This window comes from Chlorocebus sabaeus, chromosome 12 (assembly GCF_047675955.1).
Source record: "Chlorocebus sabaeus isolate Y175 chromosome 12, mChlSab1.0.hap1, whole genome shotgun sequence".
Taxonomy (NCBI): domain Eukaryota; kingdom Metazoa; phylum Chordata; class Mammalia; order Primates; family Cercopithecidae; genus Chlorocebus; species Chlorocebus sabaeus.
The window spans coordinates 64,657,023-64,674,919 of NC_132915.1; the positions used below are offsets into that span (position 1 = coordinate 64,657,023).

A 17,897-nucleotide genomic window follows, 5' to 3' on the forward strand; every position below is an offset into this window, starting at 1 on the left:
ATTTTTAGTAGAGATAGGGGTTTCACCATGTTGACCAGGCTGGTCTCGAACTCCTGACCTCAGATGATCTGCCCGCCTTGGCATCCCAAAGTGCTAGGATCTTTATTTTAATTGTCAGTTTGTTTCTATGGGGTTAAAAGTTTATGTCAGAAATTTTCTGTTCTGCTGATCCTTTTAACTGGACTTCTAGACTGATCACTATTTGGAGCCGACTTGGAATTCCTCACAATCATGTGGGTGACTCTTAGATGCCCCCTGGTGGGCATTGTTTCTATCTTCCTCTGACTACTATGTGGCCTCAGGGATTCTTCAGTGAAAAACAAGTGATGGCTGCCACTTGGCTGCATGCTTGGTTAAGCCAAGTCAGGTGGTTAATACAATTTATTTGATCCTCCTGGACTTTCTTCGGTTTTTGCATTACTCTGATGGCTCATGAGAGGCCACTGGTATCTAGGACAGAGCCCAGGGATGAACGATATCTTCCAAAAGGAAAAAGAAAAGAGGCCTGTGCCCTTGACCCTTGCATCAGTTTTGCCACACCTTCCTTACTCCCCTCTCTTCTCCAAGACCATGAATGATTTTCTGGTGAGGACTCTGAGTGAGGATGAGAGAGAGACAAAGCTACAGGTTAATTTATGAAGATACAGAGACAGAAAAATTCAGCAAACAGTTTAAAGAATTTATATGACAAGGAGAAAAAAAAAACAATGAAGAGAAAAATAAAACTATTATTTAATATGGAGTAGGAAGAGCTTGAAAGGTAACATAAAAGTAAGGACCCACAAGAGTTTCTATATTCTTTTAAAAGTGCTCGCTTATCTTTTCAACAAATGTGTTGATTCAAATTACTTCTCTGGGATCTGGGAGTAGTCCAGAAGCCAAAAATAGCCAATCTGGTCAGAAAGCAGCAGCCAAATATGTTTAAATATGTTCAAAGAAAGAAGCCATGGAGCAATTGAATCAAAGACCTACAGACTAGAGCTTTTCATTCATCCAACAATAAAAATGTGAAGAGTTACTTTTGCTTGACATCAATTCGTTCAGTATCTATCACGGAGAATGAGAACTACAAGGTTAGACAAACAAGAACATACTTTGGTGGAGTTGCATTAAATGTTTCCTGTTCCTACAGAGCCCTTCTATGTAATGAGATTCTGTGTAATGAGATTACCTATGTAACCTTTGATCTACTTGGTCTTTCACCTTGTCCTCTGAGACTCTCAGGTGGGAGCAATCAGAAAACACAGAGCCATCAGGACCCCTCCACCATCACTGTGGGAAGCGTTTCTGAAATACCAGGCTTCTCACAGCACTCTTCACATCCTTGTTCCTCAGGCTGTAGATGATGGGGTTGAGCATGGGGGTCACCACCCCATAGAAAAGGGAAATGAGTTTGTCTGCAAGGTCCTGTTTGTCTGCTCCCAGCAGGTCCTTAGACTTGGGCTTCCCATACATGAAGAGGATGGTCCCGTAGAAGACGATCATGACAGTGAGGTGGGCAGAGCAGGTAGAGAAGGCCTTTCTCCTCCCCTCAGCTGAGGGGATCCTCAGGATGGTGGCAATGATGAAGACAAAGGAGAAAGTGATGAGCAGAACCGGGACCCCCAGGAAGATCACATTGGCCACTCCCATACTGATCACATTGACAGAGATATCAGCACAGGCCAACTTCAGGATAGCCAGAATCTCATAGGTGAAGTGGTTGATGATGTTGTCTCCACAGAAGGGCAGCCTCATTGCAAGGGATGTCTGCACCATGGCAATGAGGCTTCCAGCTACCCAGGAGCTGGCAGCCATGGGCACATAAGTAGCTTTGCTCATGACTTCAGAGTACCTAAGGGGGTTGCAGATGGCCACGTAGCGATCAAACGCCATCACGCTCAGGAGAACACACTCTGTGGCTCCCATGGCAAAGGAGAGAAACATCTGCACAGCACAGGCTGAGAAGGAGATGGTTTTCCTGGGAGTCAGGAAGCTATTAAGGGTGAGTGGGACTGAGGATGTTGTATAGCAGATGTCTAGGAAGGAGAGGTTCCCCAGGAAGAAGTACATGGGTGTGTCCAGGCGGGAGTCAAGGATGGTCACCAGGATGAGGACCCCATTGCCCAGCAGGATCACCAGGTACATCAGCAGGATGAGCATGAAGAATGTCTTCTCCAACTTTGGATGGGCAGAGAGGCCCAGGAGAACAAACGCCATCACAGGGGAGGTCTGATTGGAACTGACCATGGTGTCTCTATGTCACTTGCACAAACTCAGAGGGCCAGCTGCATGATTCTCTGATGCCTAAAGTGCCCAGACAGCCAGTGAGGAAGCCCAGACTTTCTGAGCAATTGGAGAACATCTCTGACAATTCAAAGGGTTTTCTATATTGCTTTAAATAAAATGCAGGAAATTTGATCAAAATCTACTTGGTGGTATTTGGCCATCCCATAGAGAGGTTTCAAATGTCACCTGATTAGTTTTAATTTTCCTCATCATATTTAAGACAGGCATCACACATTTACTTCAAGTTACAGGTGTGGATGATTCACTTTGCTCAATTTTGGCAAGAAATGTTATATTCAATTTGTATGTTTTTTCCCCTTGAGACCTAGGACTGGTAGAAAAAACTGGTACGCCTCATCCCCAATCCCTGACCATTCTGCTCTGTGAGCACTTTTTAAAATTATTATTATTATTTGAGACAGAGTCTCACTCCATTACCTAGGCTGGAGTGCAGTAGGGCAAATACAGCTCATTGCAGCCACAACCTCCAGGCTCAAGCGATCCTCCTGCCTCAATCTCCCAGGTAGCTGGGACCACATGCCTGTGCCACCACACCTGGCTAATTTTTAATTTTTTGTCAAGACGAGGTGTCACTTTGTTGCCCAGGCTGGGTTTAAATTCCTAGACTCAAGCAATCCTGCCACCCTGGCCTCCAAAGTGCTGGGATTACAGGCGTGAGCCACAGCACCTGACCTGTGAGCACTTTAAGATGCTCTCTGCCTCCTCTTTTTTAGATCGCTTCCGAGATCTACAGAGCCCTGGGCTATTTGTCCATTCACTCACTCACTTGCCAGACTCTTCTGGAGCACGTATTAACAGGACTGGCATTTGCCAACCAATCAATGCATGGGAATCGTGAAGTTCTTTTTCTTCTCTGGAACTTCATTTCCCGACGCTTACTTTGGAATAGATTATTATCAGAGATATTCCATCCCAGGGACTAAATGGTCTCATGAATTTCTCATTCTTGGACTGTTGCACCATGTAGACATCCTTTTCTATTTCCTTCAAAATTCCCCCTGTGCCACTTAGTCATCAGGTATGCCACCGGGGATGGAGCTGGGCCCACAAGAGTTTCTATATTCTTTTAAAAGTGCTCGCTTACCTTTTCAACAAATGTGTTGATTCAGATTTACTTCTCTGGGCTCTGAGAGTAGTGCGGAAGCCAGACATAGCCAATCTGGTCAGAAAGCAGCCGCCAGATGAGTTAGTGCCTGAAATGGGTGAGCGTTTACTTGTCTTTGTTCTGTGTTTTGCTAAAATCCACAGAAACCATTCATTGCTCATACAAAGCCACTTAAATCCCATCCTGCTATTGGGATTATTCTAGTCCCTGAAGTCATTTAAAGTTTGGAAATTCAAGTTACCAAGTCAAGAAACTTCTTATACATCTGGGATTATGTCCCCGTGATCCAATTACTCTGAAGTTTCTCCAGAAATTCTTCTCTCTTCCCTCTCTTCCTACCCATTTTGCTGGGCTATTGGAAAGTATTAGAGAGAAAGGATCACCCTAGCCCTCCCCAAATTAACAAGAACCCCCAGTCCATGAGAACTGTCACCAGAGTCCATGATAGATCTGGGGGAATGTGAAACCACACAGAACAAATCCTTGTGGGTTAGTCCGCTTGGCCATTTACAAATTCAAAGGGTTTAGGATCTCAGGTTTGGATGAAAGCCAGTGACCTAGAAGATCTCTTGTCTGCATCCCACCAAATAGGTTCTATTAGGCAGTTCCTACCCAGACCAGACCTTTAAAGGGTCATAAGTGAATCTGGTCATGGCTTCTACTGGAGAATTTCAGAGGCAAGGCAGCTGTGGACTTGAAAAAAAGCAGTTGATCACAGAAGTGGTGTCCTGTTGCGAACAGCTCAGTCTTTTCCTGTGTGTGTGTGTGTGTGTGTGTGTGTGTGTGTGTGCATGAGTATACTATATCTGTGCATTTGTGAGAGCATTGCTGATTTACCACTGGGATCTAGTAACTTCCACTTCTGAGATCCAAAACTGAGAGCTGTGACTGCCTAGGCAGCAACCAGAAGCATCTTCAATGTGGATCACTGTTTTCTGATACACTATAGTTTCTTAATCACATTCCAGTTTTCCCTTTCCCATTTAATTCTAATACCGGAGATGGTAGGTGGCACATATGATGAGCTCTCATTCCACAGATGTTCTTGGTGTGCAAGAAGAGCCTGCCCAGTTTAGCAAAAACGCTTGGGCAATCCTGACCACCTCTTTCACAAATGAACATGCCTGCCTTACACACCAGCTCTAAAAATCCTAGAATCAAGTACGTGCCACATTCATAGTCATAAGCCATTTTGTCTTGCATTGAATTTTTTTCTTTTTGTGAGATAGATATACATACAAAAGAGTGTAAAAAGCATATGTAACCATTCAAGGAAAAATAAGAAAATACACTACCATGTCCCCCTCCTCCACTCAGGTTAAAATTAGGATGTTCCAAAACCTTAGAAGCCCCTCTTATTTCCTTATTCAATTATATTTCCTTATACCTTCCCTTTCAGAAGTGACCATTATTTTGACTTCTATGGAAATCATTTTGTGGTAGGCAGAATCTTAATGATCCCCACATGATCACACAATTCCCTTCGTGCGGTGATCAAATACTAACCTACGTACTGCTGTGAAGGGATTTTGTCAATGTAACTAAAGTTCCAAATCAGTTGTCTTTAAGATTAGAAGATTATCCAGCGAGGTCTGACCTAATCAAGTGAGCCCTTTAAAAACAGTTTTCTCTGGTTAGTAGCAGAAGGAGAAGCCAGATTCAAAGTGTGGGAAGGATTCCACATGCTGTTTCTTGATTGTGAGATGGAGGGAGCCACGAACAACAACCAGAGAGCTGCCACAAGGAACTAAGTATGACCCCTGGCGACGGCCAGTAAGGAAACCGGGACCATAGTCTAAAAAACACAAGGAATTGAATTCTGCCACCAATAGCAATGAGCTTGAAAGCTGACATTTTCTCAGAGCGCAGCCTAACTCACCCAACCTTCTCACTTTCAGAACTGTGAGCTACTAATGAGGTGTTACACGCTGCTGATAGTGGGGTGGTTTGTTAGCAGCAGGAGAAAGCTAATATGTATTCTCTTCATTTCCTTCACAGTTTGACCTTCTACAATGTACTAGTGTACAATGGATTGTTCCATTTTGAAAAATGGAGTAATAATTACAAACCTAGCTTTTAAAGCAATACATTTAAGGGGTACAAGTGAAGTTTTGTTACACAGATATACTGAGTTATGGTGAAGTCTGGGTTTTTAGTGCAACCATCACCCAAAATAATGTACATTATGCCAGTTAAGTAATTTCTCCTCCCTCAGCCCCCGTCACCATCCCACACTTCCAAGTCTCCAGTGTCAATTATTCCACACTTCATGTCCATGTGGACACACTGGTATTTGACTTTGTGTTTCCGGGCTGCATAACTTAAAAGACTGGCCATCCAACATGGCCAGTTCCATCCATGTTGTGCAAAATACATGGTTTCCTTCTTTTCTATGTCTAAAGAGTACTCCATTTTGTATATAGATGACATTTTCTTTATCCAATCATCTGTCTATAGATGCTTAGATTGATTCCATCTTTGCTGTTGTGAATAATGCTGCAATAAATGTACCAATGCGAGTCCAGTACTGGTATCTACATAAAGGAAAAGAATTAATTATGTAATGGCAAAACCCCATCTCTACTAAAAACACAAAAATTAGCTGAGCGAGGTGGCGCATGCCTGTAATCCCAGCTACTCAGGAGACTAAGGCAGGAGAATTGCTTGAAACCAAGAGGCAGAGGTTGCAGTGAGTCAAGATCACACCATTGCACTACAGCCTGGGCAATAAAAGCGAAACTCTGTCTCAAAAAAAAAAAAAAAAATTCATTGTGTAAAAAAGTAGATTGAACAGTAGTTCTATTTTTAGTTCTTTGAGAAATCTCGATACTGCTTTCCATTGAGGTTGTACTGACTTGCCTTCCCACCAACAATGTATAAATGTTTCCCTTTTTTCACATCCTCACTAACATCTATTGTTTTTTGACTTTTTAATAATAGTCATTCTGACTGACAAATCTAGCTTTTTGATTGAAAAAAAAATATTGCCACTATTTTGGGGAAGACTCACCTGAGAATCTAAGCTGTCAGTTTCAATAGTCCCTTCTACGTAAGTCAGACAGTGCTGTAGTGTGGCCAGGTACCAGACATCTGGCAGAAATATCATCAGAGAGAGTGGATTGTTTTATGTTTCCTGCTTCTAAGCTCTGAGTATGGCTCTCTTCCCACTCTTGGGAATAGATCAAAGCAGAATACTCTCTGGAGTGGAATGAGTGTCCTCCGCTAACCCAGTCAGCAAGACACAGAGAGAGAAGAGGGCATTTTATACATGCATGGCCAAGATAAGGCCAGTACAGGAAAGAATGTGGGCCAGGCTGTCTGGGGCATTCTGTCCTCAAATTAATCACTGTAGGCAGCAGGGGTCTATGAATGAGAGCCCTTGACATTCCCATCTCTGGAGTCGTAGGGCTGCTCTCTGAGCTGGCTGCCTTCTCTGCAGGGTGTACAACTGTCATGCCAGGGTCTCCTTTTACTGTCCCGGGGACTCCTTACACCTCTCTTATGGGTTGGAACTTCTGTTTCCTTTGTCAATTTCTTTCTATTTCTTAGTTTAATCTCTTATTTTGATAGAGCACTTTCTTGAATAACTTCTTTTTCTTTTTCTTTTTTGAAATGGAATCTCATTCTGTCACCCAGGCTGGAGTGCAGTGGCACAATCTTGGCTCACTGCAACCTCTGCCTCCCTGGTTCAAGTGATTCTCCTGCCTCAGCCTTCTGAGTAGCTGGGATTACAGATGCATGCCACCACACCCAGCTAAGTTTTGTATTTTTAGTAGAGACGGGATTTTGCCATGGGTGCCAGGCTGGTTCTGAACTCCTGACCTCAGAAGATCCACCCACCTCAGCCTCCCAAAGTGCTGGGATTACAAGCATGAGCCACTCACCCAGCCTTGAATAACTTCTTGAGAAAAAGTGTATTGTATACACATTTTTGAGATCTTATGTGTCTGAACATATTTTTATTCAATCTCCTGACCGATAATTTGGTGGGTGTCTTAACCAGGGTTCTCAAGAGGAATCGTATTAATTGTGTGTGTGTGTGTGTGTGTGTGTGTGTGTGTGTGTCTGTTGTAAGGAACTGGCTTATCTGATTATGGAGGTTGACAAGTCCCAAGATTTGTAGTCAGCAGGCTGGTTGGCCAGGAGAGCAGATGAAAACACTAATGTCCCAGCTCAAAGGCAGGAAAAGTTCCCTCTTACTCATCCTTTTTGTTCTATTCAAGCCTTTCACTGATTTAATGAGGCTTAGTACATTAGGGAGGACAATCTGCTTTACTCAATCTATGCATTTAAATGTTAATCTCATCCAGGTGCTCCCTCACAGACATATCCAGAATAATATTTGACCAAATATCTGGGCACCCCATGACCCAGTCAAGTTGACACATGAAATTAATCATCACAGTAGTGTGTGGAATTCTAGGAACTTATTGGAAATCATCTTCCTTCTGAATTTGAAGGTAATTCTGGTGCAGTCGGAAGCCATTTTGATTCTTGATCTTTTATGCTAATTTGTTTTTACTCCATGAAAGAGTAAAGTACCCATGCTCTCAACTGTGGCTGTTTTCTGCCAGTCCAGAGAGCCATGATTTTACCCTCTACAGAGAATAAAACTTTTGTTGGGGTGGGCAAGAGATAGTTGACTAATGTCATGGAATGAATGAAGGGGTGTAGGGACTCTGTTTCTTACATATTTGTCACCTAGTCTTCCTTTTTTAGCAGTGCTTCCTTCACCCCGGTCCTAGAGGTACTTGGTGCAGTGAGTTTCTCTGTGCTACAAATCTAGTTGTTGCCAATTATTATGGTTTGAATGACCCCTCAAAAACTCATGGTGAAATTTAATTGCCATGGTAACAGGGCTGAGAGATGGGACCTTTAAGAGGTGATTAAGCCAAGAGGGCTCAGCCTTCATGAATGGATTAATGCCATTATTGCAGGAGTGAGTTACTGCAGGAGTTTGGCCTCCTTTCTCTCCTTGTTTCATGTACTTGCTTGTTCTTTCACCTTCTGCCGTGGGATGATGCAACATGAAGGCCTTCACTAGATGCCAGTGTCATGCTCTTGGACTTCACAGCCTCCAGAACTGTGAGCCAAATAAATGTCTATTATTTATAAATTACCCAGTCTCAGATATTCCATTAAAGCAGCAGAAAATGGAGTAAGACACTTACCTTTCCAAGTTTCTGGCTTGGGATTTGGCTCTGTCAGATCTGCTATGGCAATTAGCACAATTCCTGACTTTCACAATGTTCTCACTGTTGATGTCTTACTTCTTCTCCTTAACCTTGTGGATTTTATTGGAAAGAAAGAAAGACTGTAGTTTTTATGGGTTTTAGGAGGAATGAAATTAGATGCATGTGTTCAGTTATCCTTTATGCAGTCTTGAGTCCATAAAATTTCTAACATCCTATTTATTTTCATAATTGTTTATTGCTTATTTCTCTCCTGTTAGAATATAAGTTTTACAGAGGTAAGTTTTTTTCTGTATTATTCACAGATGTCTCCTTAGTATAAAAATAGGGCCTCACTCACAACTGACTCTCAATACATAGATGCTGAATAAATGAATGAATGAATGTGTGGCCTACTCTCATTTTTCTCTGATTTTGTCCAATGTTTGCTCTTTTTTTAAAAAAAAATTACTTTATATTTGTCCTATCTTTTCGAACTTCTATTTTTGTAAACGTTGTAAATGTCCATAACATATTGGTACAGTAGAATACCTATATACTTTATAAATCAATAAACAAATACAGTTTAAATTGTAAGGAAGCATGATATTAAAATCTTGGAGACCATGGACCCCAGATATATAGTTTTTGACTGTGACTCCATCCTTCCAAATATTTAACAAACTTCTTTTTTCTAAGTGGCTCTTACATATTGGAAACGTCTATTTCGAGCAGAGCAGGCATGCAGAATTCAGGACTTTGGACCCCATTTAGAGGTGATCTGCCAGCTTCCTTCTTGACTGCATCATGTGCCCTTCTTTGCCAAAGTCTCCTGGTGAGCAGGGCCCTGTGACCGCCCTCATCACGATTTAGGAAAGTCATTCCCAAGCTGCAAGATGCCCTGAGGTTCCAATCTGAAATCTTTCTTTCCAGGCTTGAATTTATCTTGCAACTCTTTCCTAGCCCACTGCCACCCAGTGCCTCACTCCCAGACTTACATCTCCTGCAGGAAGCTCAGGAACAAGCGAGAGAAAAGGGCCCACAGCCCACATCATCACCTCAACTGTTATGATCAGCCCCAGTACTCCCAGACACACACCACTGGACAGCTTGATTGAATTCTGCCCTTTACAGAAGCTGTGCTCAATGTTAACTCCTGACATCATTATGTGTGTATAACTTCAAGCCATCTCCAAACATTTCTTGAATGAGGAGACAGTATATAGAAGAAGGCGATATAGGTATAAAATCAATGAAGCTAGGTAAAAAATCTATAGCTCTTAATTTGAATTGTATGTATGTATGATTTATGTATTTGATCTAAATTTAAATATATATTTATATATCATGCATACATATAATTCAATTATATATATATATATTTTCATAGCTCTTTCCACTGAAACATTTAGAAACCATGGGAAACTCAATAGTAACCCTAGCACCCAGATTATGACTTCTAAATACCATTCCCCATTAAAGGAAAAAAGGAGCTCCTTAGACAAAATAGTTGTTTCAGGTCTGGGAAGGAAGTGTGAATATTGAGCTTGTAATATCTTGACATACAGATAGCAGGAAGTCATCAAAGATACTAGTGTCATGCAAAAGGTCTCAGGAGCCATGAGCTCATAACTCCACCAAAAAAAAGAAAAAAAAACTTAAGTAACTAGATCTAATCACCAATATATGGGAAACACAAAGACAGACACCACAGAACTGCAATCAGCAAAATCAGACTGTGGTAAACTTTATAGTTTCCTATAATGAGAAGCTATTCCTTCCACAAAAAATCTAGCCTAAAAGCAGGGTGCTGGTGGTAGGAACTGAGATAGAGGGAAAGATAGAAAAAGGGAGGGGGAAATGAAGATTGAAAGAGACTGTACTGGTCCATTCTCACACTGCTAATAAAGACATACCTGAGACTGGGTGATTTATAAAGGAAAGAGGTTTAATTGACTCACAGTTCAGCATGGCTGGGGAGACTTCAGGAAACTTACAATCATGGCAGAAGGGGAAGCAAACATGTTCTTCTTCACATGGCAGCAATAAGGAGAAGTGCCAAGCAAAAGGGGGAAAAGGCCCTTATAAAACAATCAGATCTCATGAGAACTCATTCACTATCATGAGAACAGCAGGAGGGTAACCACCCCCATGATTAAATTACCTCACACCAGGTCCCTCCCATGATATCCCACAACACGTGGAGATTATGTGAACTACAGTTCAAGGTGAGATTTGGGTGGGGACACAGCCAAACCATATCAGAGACAAATCACAATGTATGTTGTTATTTGGATCCTGGTTCAATTTAAAAATTGAAATAAATAACTTATAAGGCATTTCTGGAAATATAAATGCTGGATAATTGATGATATCAAGGAATTATTGAGTTTTAGGTGATTTATATGTTAAATATTAAATGGTACTTTATAGTTTTACAAGAGTACTAATCTTTTATGGATATAAATACCAAAATATTTCAAGATGGAATGTTATTACCATCTGGGATTTGCTTTAGAATAATTGAGGAGAGGGAGAAATAATCCACAGGGCTATCAGAAGAACAAGATTGGCCATAAGCAGCACAGAAAGAAAAACTGTATATTCTCACTTATTTGTGGAAGCTAAAAGAACAATTGAACCCATGGAGATGGACAGTAGAATGATGGTTATCAGAGGCTGGGAATGGTGATGAGAGGGTAAAGGGGAAGTGGAGATGGCTTATGGGTACAAATAATAGAATAAATAAGAACTAGTATTTGATAGCACAACAGGGTGACTATAGTCAAAAATAATTTAATTGTACATTTAAAAATAATTAAAAGAGTATAATTGGATTGTTTGTAACACAAAGGATAAATGCTTGAAGTGATGGATACCCCATTTACCCTGATGTGATTATTACACATTGCATGCCTGTATAAAAATATCCCATATACTCCATAAATATATATAGCTACTGTGTACCCAGGAAAATTTAAAAAATTAAAAATTGCGCGCACACACACACACACACACACACACACACCAGCCATGAGCAGATCATCTTTGGATCTGGAAGATGAATACCTGTTATTCTTTCTACAGGATTAAATTTTCCCATAAAATAAAAGAAAAACCTTCTCCAATACCTAGCCTAAATATTGCAGCCTTTATTTCTGTTTCATGTAGGTCTGGTCCTCTTTGTGCACTTGCTTTATCATCTCTCTCTGCAGACCAGCTTTCTCTTCTTTGCTAGACACAGGGCTACATTCATGCCCTCTTTACATGGTCTAACAGTTCAAGAGCTTTGTGCCAACTATGAGCTGTCTCTATGTCCAAATTCCAAATTCTCTGGAGAGAAAATATGATTTGCCAAGTTTGGGTCAACTCGCCAATTATCTGTAGCCAAAGGAGAGAGCATGACTGTCCTCTCAGCAGGGGCTAAGGGAAGACACATTCTGCTTCAGGCAGAACATTTCAGCTAATGTGCCACAGGCTACAGATGTACGAAGCTTGGAGTCCTCCTGGGATTACTAAGCAGAACCTGTGGTGACCTAAGCCCCCAGGTGAATTGCCTTCAGCCATGAAAAGATTCATCCACTCACCCCAGGGTGCCTACACATCCCATTATTTTCTATGTGCTCCATGGCAAGACACAGGTTGGGAAGCACTGTGCTAGGGAGGTGGGCAGGGTCATGAAGTTCTGTCTTCAGTGCCTCCTTTCAAGAGTAGAATCTTGGCTTTACATTTTTGTAACACAGAGGTACCCTAGGGTGTTTTTTCCCAAAACAGAGGAACCATCTGCTCACAAAGGTGAATTCAGACTTGAACAATGGAGAAACAGAAAAATCATTCCTTGTGCATACAGCAGCATTCTGCTTCCATCCCCTCAAGCCACACTTCCCCTGGGTTCTAGGTTTCAACATTTTAATTGGGTCCAATCACAGCTAAAGTGCTCTATTACATAAGTACTTCAATTTTCCGGTAGTCATTCTTCACATGTATCTTCTTTAGGGAACATTCTCTTCTGAGATTTGTGGGTAAAAGCAGCCAAAAGGCAAAGAGTTACAGGGACATCTGTTCCCCCAAAACATCAAAAGGCAAAGCATTTCTGAAATACCAGGTTCCTCACAGCAGCCTTCACATCCTTGTTCCTCAGGCTGTAGATGATGGGGTTGAGCATGGGGGTTACCACCCCATAGAAAAGGGAAATGAGTTTGTCAGCAAGGTCTTCCTTGTCTTCCCCCAGTGGGTCCTTAGACTTGGGCTTCCCATACATGAAGAGGATGGTCCCGTAGAAGACGATCACGACAGTGAGGTGGGCAGAGCAGGTGGAGAAGGCCTTTTTCCTCCCCTCAGCTGAGGGGATCCTCAGGATGGTGGCAATGATGAAGACATAGGAGAAAGAGATGAACAGAACCGGGACTCCCAGGAAGATCACATTGGTCACTCCCATACTGATCACATTGACAGAGATATCAGCACAGGTCAACTTCAGGACAGCCAGTATCTCACAGGTGAAGTGGTTAATGATGTTGTCTCCACAGAAGGGCAGCCTCATTGCAAGGGATGTCTGCACCATGGAAGCAGTGCTTCCAGCTACCCAGGAGCCGGCAGCCATGGGCACATAGGCAGCCTTGCTCATGACCACAGGGTACCTAAGGGGGTTGCAGATGGCCACGTAGCGATCAAATGCCATCAAGCTCAGGAGGACACACTCTGTGGCTCCCATGGCAAAGGAGAGGAACATCTGCACTGCACAGGCTGAGAAGCAGATGGTTTTCCTGGGGGTCAAGAAGCTGTCAAGGATGAGGGGTACTGAGGACGTTGTATAGCAGATGTCTAGGAAGGAGAGGTTCCCCAGGAAGAAGTACATGGGTGTGTGCAGGTGGGAGTTGGACACAGTCACCAGGATGAGAACCCCATTGCCTAGTAGGATTGCCACATACATCAGCAGGATGAGCACAAAGAATGTTTTCTCCAGGTTTGGATAGGCAGAGAAGCCCAGGAGAACAAACTCTGTCACAGAGGCTGTCTGGTTGGCACTTACCATGGTGTATCTCCTCTGTCAACTGAAGGAAATACTTAGAGGTCCAAACTCAACATTCCTTGCCTTGCATAGGAACAGTGCATCTGGACTGGGGTTCCAGTCTGGTTAAGAGATTAGAAAATAGTTTTGAAAGTCCACAATATTTATTTATTTCCAAGAAAAAAGAGACAACAAAATAAAAAATTATTTGGGGGACACAGGGCACCAAATGCACAAGGTTTAAAATGATGACTCTGATAATGTAACACATGTGATCAGTGACAAAAACACATAACACATTCATTTAGGGGGGCTATATCCTACAAGGCAATTTACCTCGTTAAACTTTGATCAGAAAAGTGACTTAAAGTTTGCTCTATGGTCCCCCAACTTTGTGCCAAATACTAGTGACTTGATTACTTCTGAATCCTCACCTTATAACTATTTCTTCTCATTAGACAATTTTTATGTAAAACAAACTCCGGTTATTGCCTGAGATCTTTCTCATGGGAAACCCAGCCCTAGCTGGGTCTTTCAGGAAAAGAGGAGACTGGACATGGAGAGATGCAAGGGAAAGGGGAGATGGTTCCAAGGTAACTTCATGCTCTGGAAATTTCAATATGTCTCTAATATTTTAATCTGATATTTCATGAAGATAAATAGAAGGCTGGCCCCAGAAATGCATAGTGGCTCACAATTTCTGGAACTCTAGTTTTCTTTGGTAACTAAGGCAGTCGGGGTGAGTGTCTACACAGGAATCAAGAGTTCTTGAACCTAAATATGTCAACCAGATGTAGACCCTGACACTGATTATGCCCCCCAAATAAATCTAGTCCCACCCTCTGTCCAATTCTAGATCTTCTTCTGCAGAACACTGATGCATGGGTTTTCAGCTTGATCTCTTCTAGTGATGAAGAGCTCACTACATTCCCAAACAGCCTGCTTCCTGTTTACAGAGCTCTGAAGTGTCAGAACATTCTTTATTCTAAACCAAGCCAGCAGCCTTCTGAGTTTCTCTCATTCATATAATGGTGGTTTCACCTTCTTCTGGAATTGCCTGAGTTTGTGAAGTCAACAGAAGAAGCTCTGAAACCATAGGACCATCTTATTTCTGGGGGAGTCTCTAAAGTTAGGGGAGTCCATGACCTAAGACTGAAAAGTTTCATAGGCTCCTTGCCATCTAGATTTTCTGTCCCATGAAGAAAGAGTTTTGCATGGGCCTCAATATTTGTGATAGCGCTGAAATCGCTTCATTCCTTCCCTTCTCAAGTCCCAACCCCTTTGAAATATCAAGTCAGAAGTTAGAAATGTTACTGTGCTAATAAAAAGGTTAAGTATTACTCTTATAAGAACCCTCACTTACCTTTGTCAGGAGCCTACTAAGAAAATGTGCCCAAGGCTTAGGAACAGTGTGTGGGCCAGAAATAGCAGAACTAGCTTGAAAGACTGAGGTTGAGATGGCCACCTCTGATTTGAAGAAAAGAGTGAAAGCTAGTTCTTCCTACTCAGTCTTGGTTTTATGTTTTAAGCAAAATTTCCAAATGAATAACCAGAACATGAAAAAGGCAATTTGAAATCAGTGCTGCAATTGGGACAATTATGCTCCCTGAAGTGATTAAAAGTTTGAAAGTAGAATTGTACAAAGTCAGGAAACTTTTTATACTTCTGAGACAATGTCCCCAAGATCCAATTATGCCAAAAGCACTCCAGGAAGACTTATTTTCCTCCTTCCTTTCTTCCTGTTGGAACTTTCCACACTTAGACTATTGAGGGATGTTAGAAAAAGCATTTTCATGTCCTTTTTGAATTTCTGCAAACTTTGAAATGATAAAAATTCTTGAAAAGAAACTGAAGAGCTAAATGTTATATAGGAATGCCCTCTGTTCATGCACTATGGGACCAGCAGGTGTGGGCACAATGATTCCAAATCAAGTGCTCAGGGGCATGGCTGTGGACATTTTGGGGCAACTTCTATATAAAGCCCTGGGGAGACTTCACTGGGGATTCAGTCTCTGGAAAGTCCTTGAACAATGGGGGAGAATTTACACATGAAGAGACAGGCAAGGGATGGGAGGAAGGAGAAGACCATCTTGGAGACAGACCTTGGCACAGCTCTTGGGCTTGCTTTTTTCTTCTACAACCTCAAAAAACCATTCGTTTGAACAGCTTCATGGAACAGGAGGGATAGCATAGAGTCCAGGGAAGACATTCTCTGTTGGTGGAATCTGGAGTAGGACAAGCAGCATCTAATTTGGCTTTAGTGATTCTCGTCTCCTAGTATTCATGGCTTTGTGTCGTCCTTTCCTCTGGAGTAACTTGATTTTCAAAAGAATACACTCACTTGCTGGCTTTAGTGAAACCAACTTCCAGATTGGAGAGACAAATGTGGCAAGGAACCGAGAGAGGTTTCTGGCCAACTTACTCAGGACCTCAGACCAACAACTCTCAAGGCACTGAATCTTGCCAACTACTTAAGTGAGCTTGGAAGTAAACTTTTCCCCAGTTGAACCTTCAAATGAGATCCCAACCCTAGTCAAAACCTTAGTTATAGCCTTGTGAAAGACCCTGAAACAAAGGATCCAGTTAATCTATAATCATATCTTGACCCACAGAAATTGTGAGACGACACGTGTGTTATTTTAAGCCATTTAGTTTTGAAGTTGTTTGTTACACAATAATAAATAACTATTATGTAGAGGATGGTTATGAACTATGAGGAAGAAGCCAAGGAAAAAAAGAGGCAAAATATCTAGAAAACAGTGGTTCAGTGAAAGGGAGCCCTCTACTTCCTCAAAAGTCTTTCCTATTGCCAGAGGACATCAGTGTTCAGCAAGTTTTTTCTCATCCTGAGTCAAAGTCTGCTTATCTCCCTGCACCTCTATCCTGGGTGTTAACTTAGCCTTTGGCTACATGGGACATAATCACTTCCTCTTTTGTGTATCAGCCCTTCAGAGACAAAAGGACAATAAATCACTGTAGATCCTTCCCTGGGACGTCCGGTTTTGTTCTGAACTCTGGAAATTAACTTGTATAATTCATTTTCTCTGGGTGTGTCCATATGCATAGCTCTATTCACACATCCATATGCTTAATGTGTGTATGCACATATAGGTGGTTTTGTAACTCTTTTTCTCTTCAGCCTCAAGGATCTGGTGGTATCCATTTCTACGATGAAATGCTAATAGGCTTCCTGGTGAATCATGAACTTGAATCTTGATGTTTGAATCCCCCTTGGTTTGTCTAATTGATGTTCCAGAACTCCCCTGCATTCATTATTTTCATTCTGGATGGAAACTCAGTGGTGACATTATTTGTCAATAGTTCTTTCAACTATGTTCCTCATTTCTCCATAGTAGAGTTAGACTTATGATCATAGTGGCAAAGAGCAGGAATCAAAATGATGACTAGTGAGCTCAGTTTCCCGGACTTACTCCGTATCTCATTCTTGAACTGAAAACACTTTGTTGTCATAGTTAGCTTCTTCCTTACTTCATTTTTTCATTCTGTGACTACTCATGGGAGTCTCTAGAATCATACCCCTTGGGTCCACAGTAAATTCTAATGTCTTAGATGATCCCTGCAGAATAATGGAGCTTTGAGAAACATCCTTGTGTTCTCTCTCTCCACTTAGGAGCCACAGTTATAGAAATCATTGTTCTCTGCAAGCTTCCTCAGTTGGTAAAAAGCTTGTTCCAATTAGGACAGATATGTCAGATATTGACAGATCAGCTGGAGTTTTGCTTATCTTTTACACAAAGAAGTTTTATATCTTTACTTTTGTATTTGGCCTCAGAAATCTTAGAACACTCTACCAACTCTGAAACATTTCCTTCAGGGCAGCAGTTTCATTGACTTCCCTCCTGAATTCAGTGTTTGACATCTGCCTGGTGTACACTAGGGAGTATGAAGAGTCCTCCAAGTTCTGCCACATCACCACTCAAGCACATCCCAATGACCAAACATGCTTTGGGAAATATTCTTTACCCTTGTGTACTAGCTTAGACTGTCTGTCATGATTGCTAGTCAATTCTCAAAGCAATTGAGACAGTGGCACATTTAAATAGTAACAATAAATATATGATAAAATCATGACTGAATGCCATCCTGGAAAAACAATCTCTGCCATGAGTCCAAGAGGCACAAAGAATCTTGGACCCTCAGATGACCTACTGGAGAGAGGAGTTGTTTACTATTTAGGAGCAAGGTAACCGTATATAAGAACAGGCAACAAGCAAAAAAAAAAAGTCCTTTTGTATTTTGTATTGAGACTGCTAGAAATTTTACTAGACAAATGTATGGCTTGCCAATGGCAGTTATTATG

The 17,897-nt window shown here is 41.7% G+C and overlaps 2 protein-coding genes across 2 annotated transcripts; both read right to left on the reverse strand.

Annotated features, from left to right (window-relative positions):
• Positions 1-1,269: 1,269 nt before the first annotated feature.
• On the reverse strand, positions 1,270-2,319 carry LOC103219200 (olfactory receptor 13C7-like). Its single transcript, XM_007968763.3, has one exon. The coding sequence runs from the start codon at positions 2,227-2,229 to the stop codon at positions 1,270-1,272; it is 960 nt and encodes a 319-aa protein (XP_007966954.3). The 5' UTR covers positions 2,230-2,319.
• A 10,275-nt stretch (positions 2,320-12,594) lies between these two features.
• Positions 12,595-13,600, reverse strand: LOC103219201 (olfactory receptor 13C7). Its single transcript, XM_007968767.3, has one exon. The coding sequence runs from the start codon at positions 13,598-13,600 to the stop codon at positions 12,641-12,643; it is 960 nt and encodes a 319-aa protein (XP_007966958.3). The 3' UTR covers positions 12,595-12,640.
• Between the last annotated feature and the right edge of the window lie 4,297 nt (positions 13,601-17,897).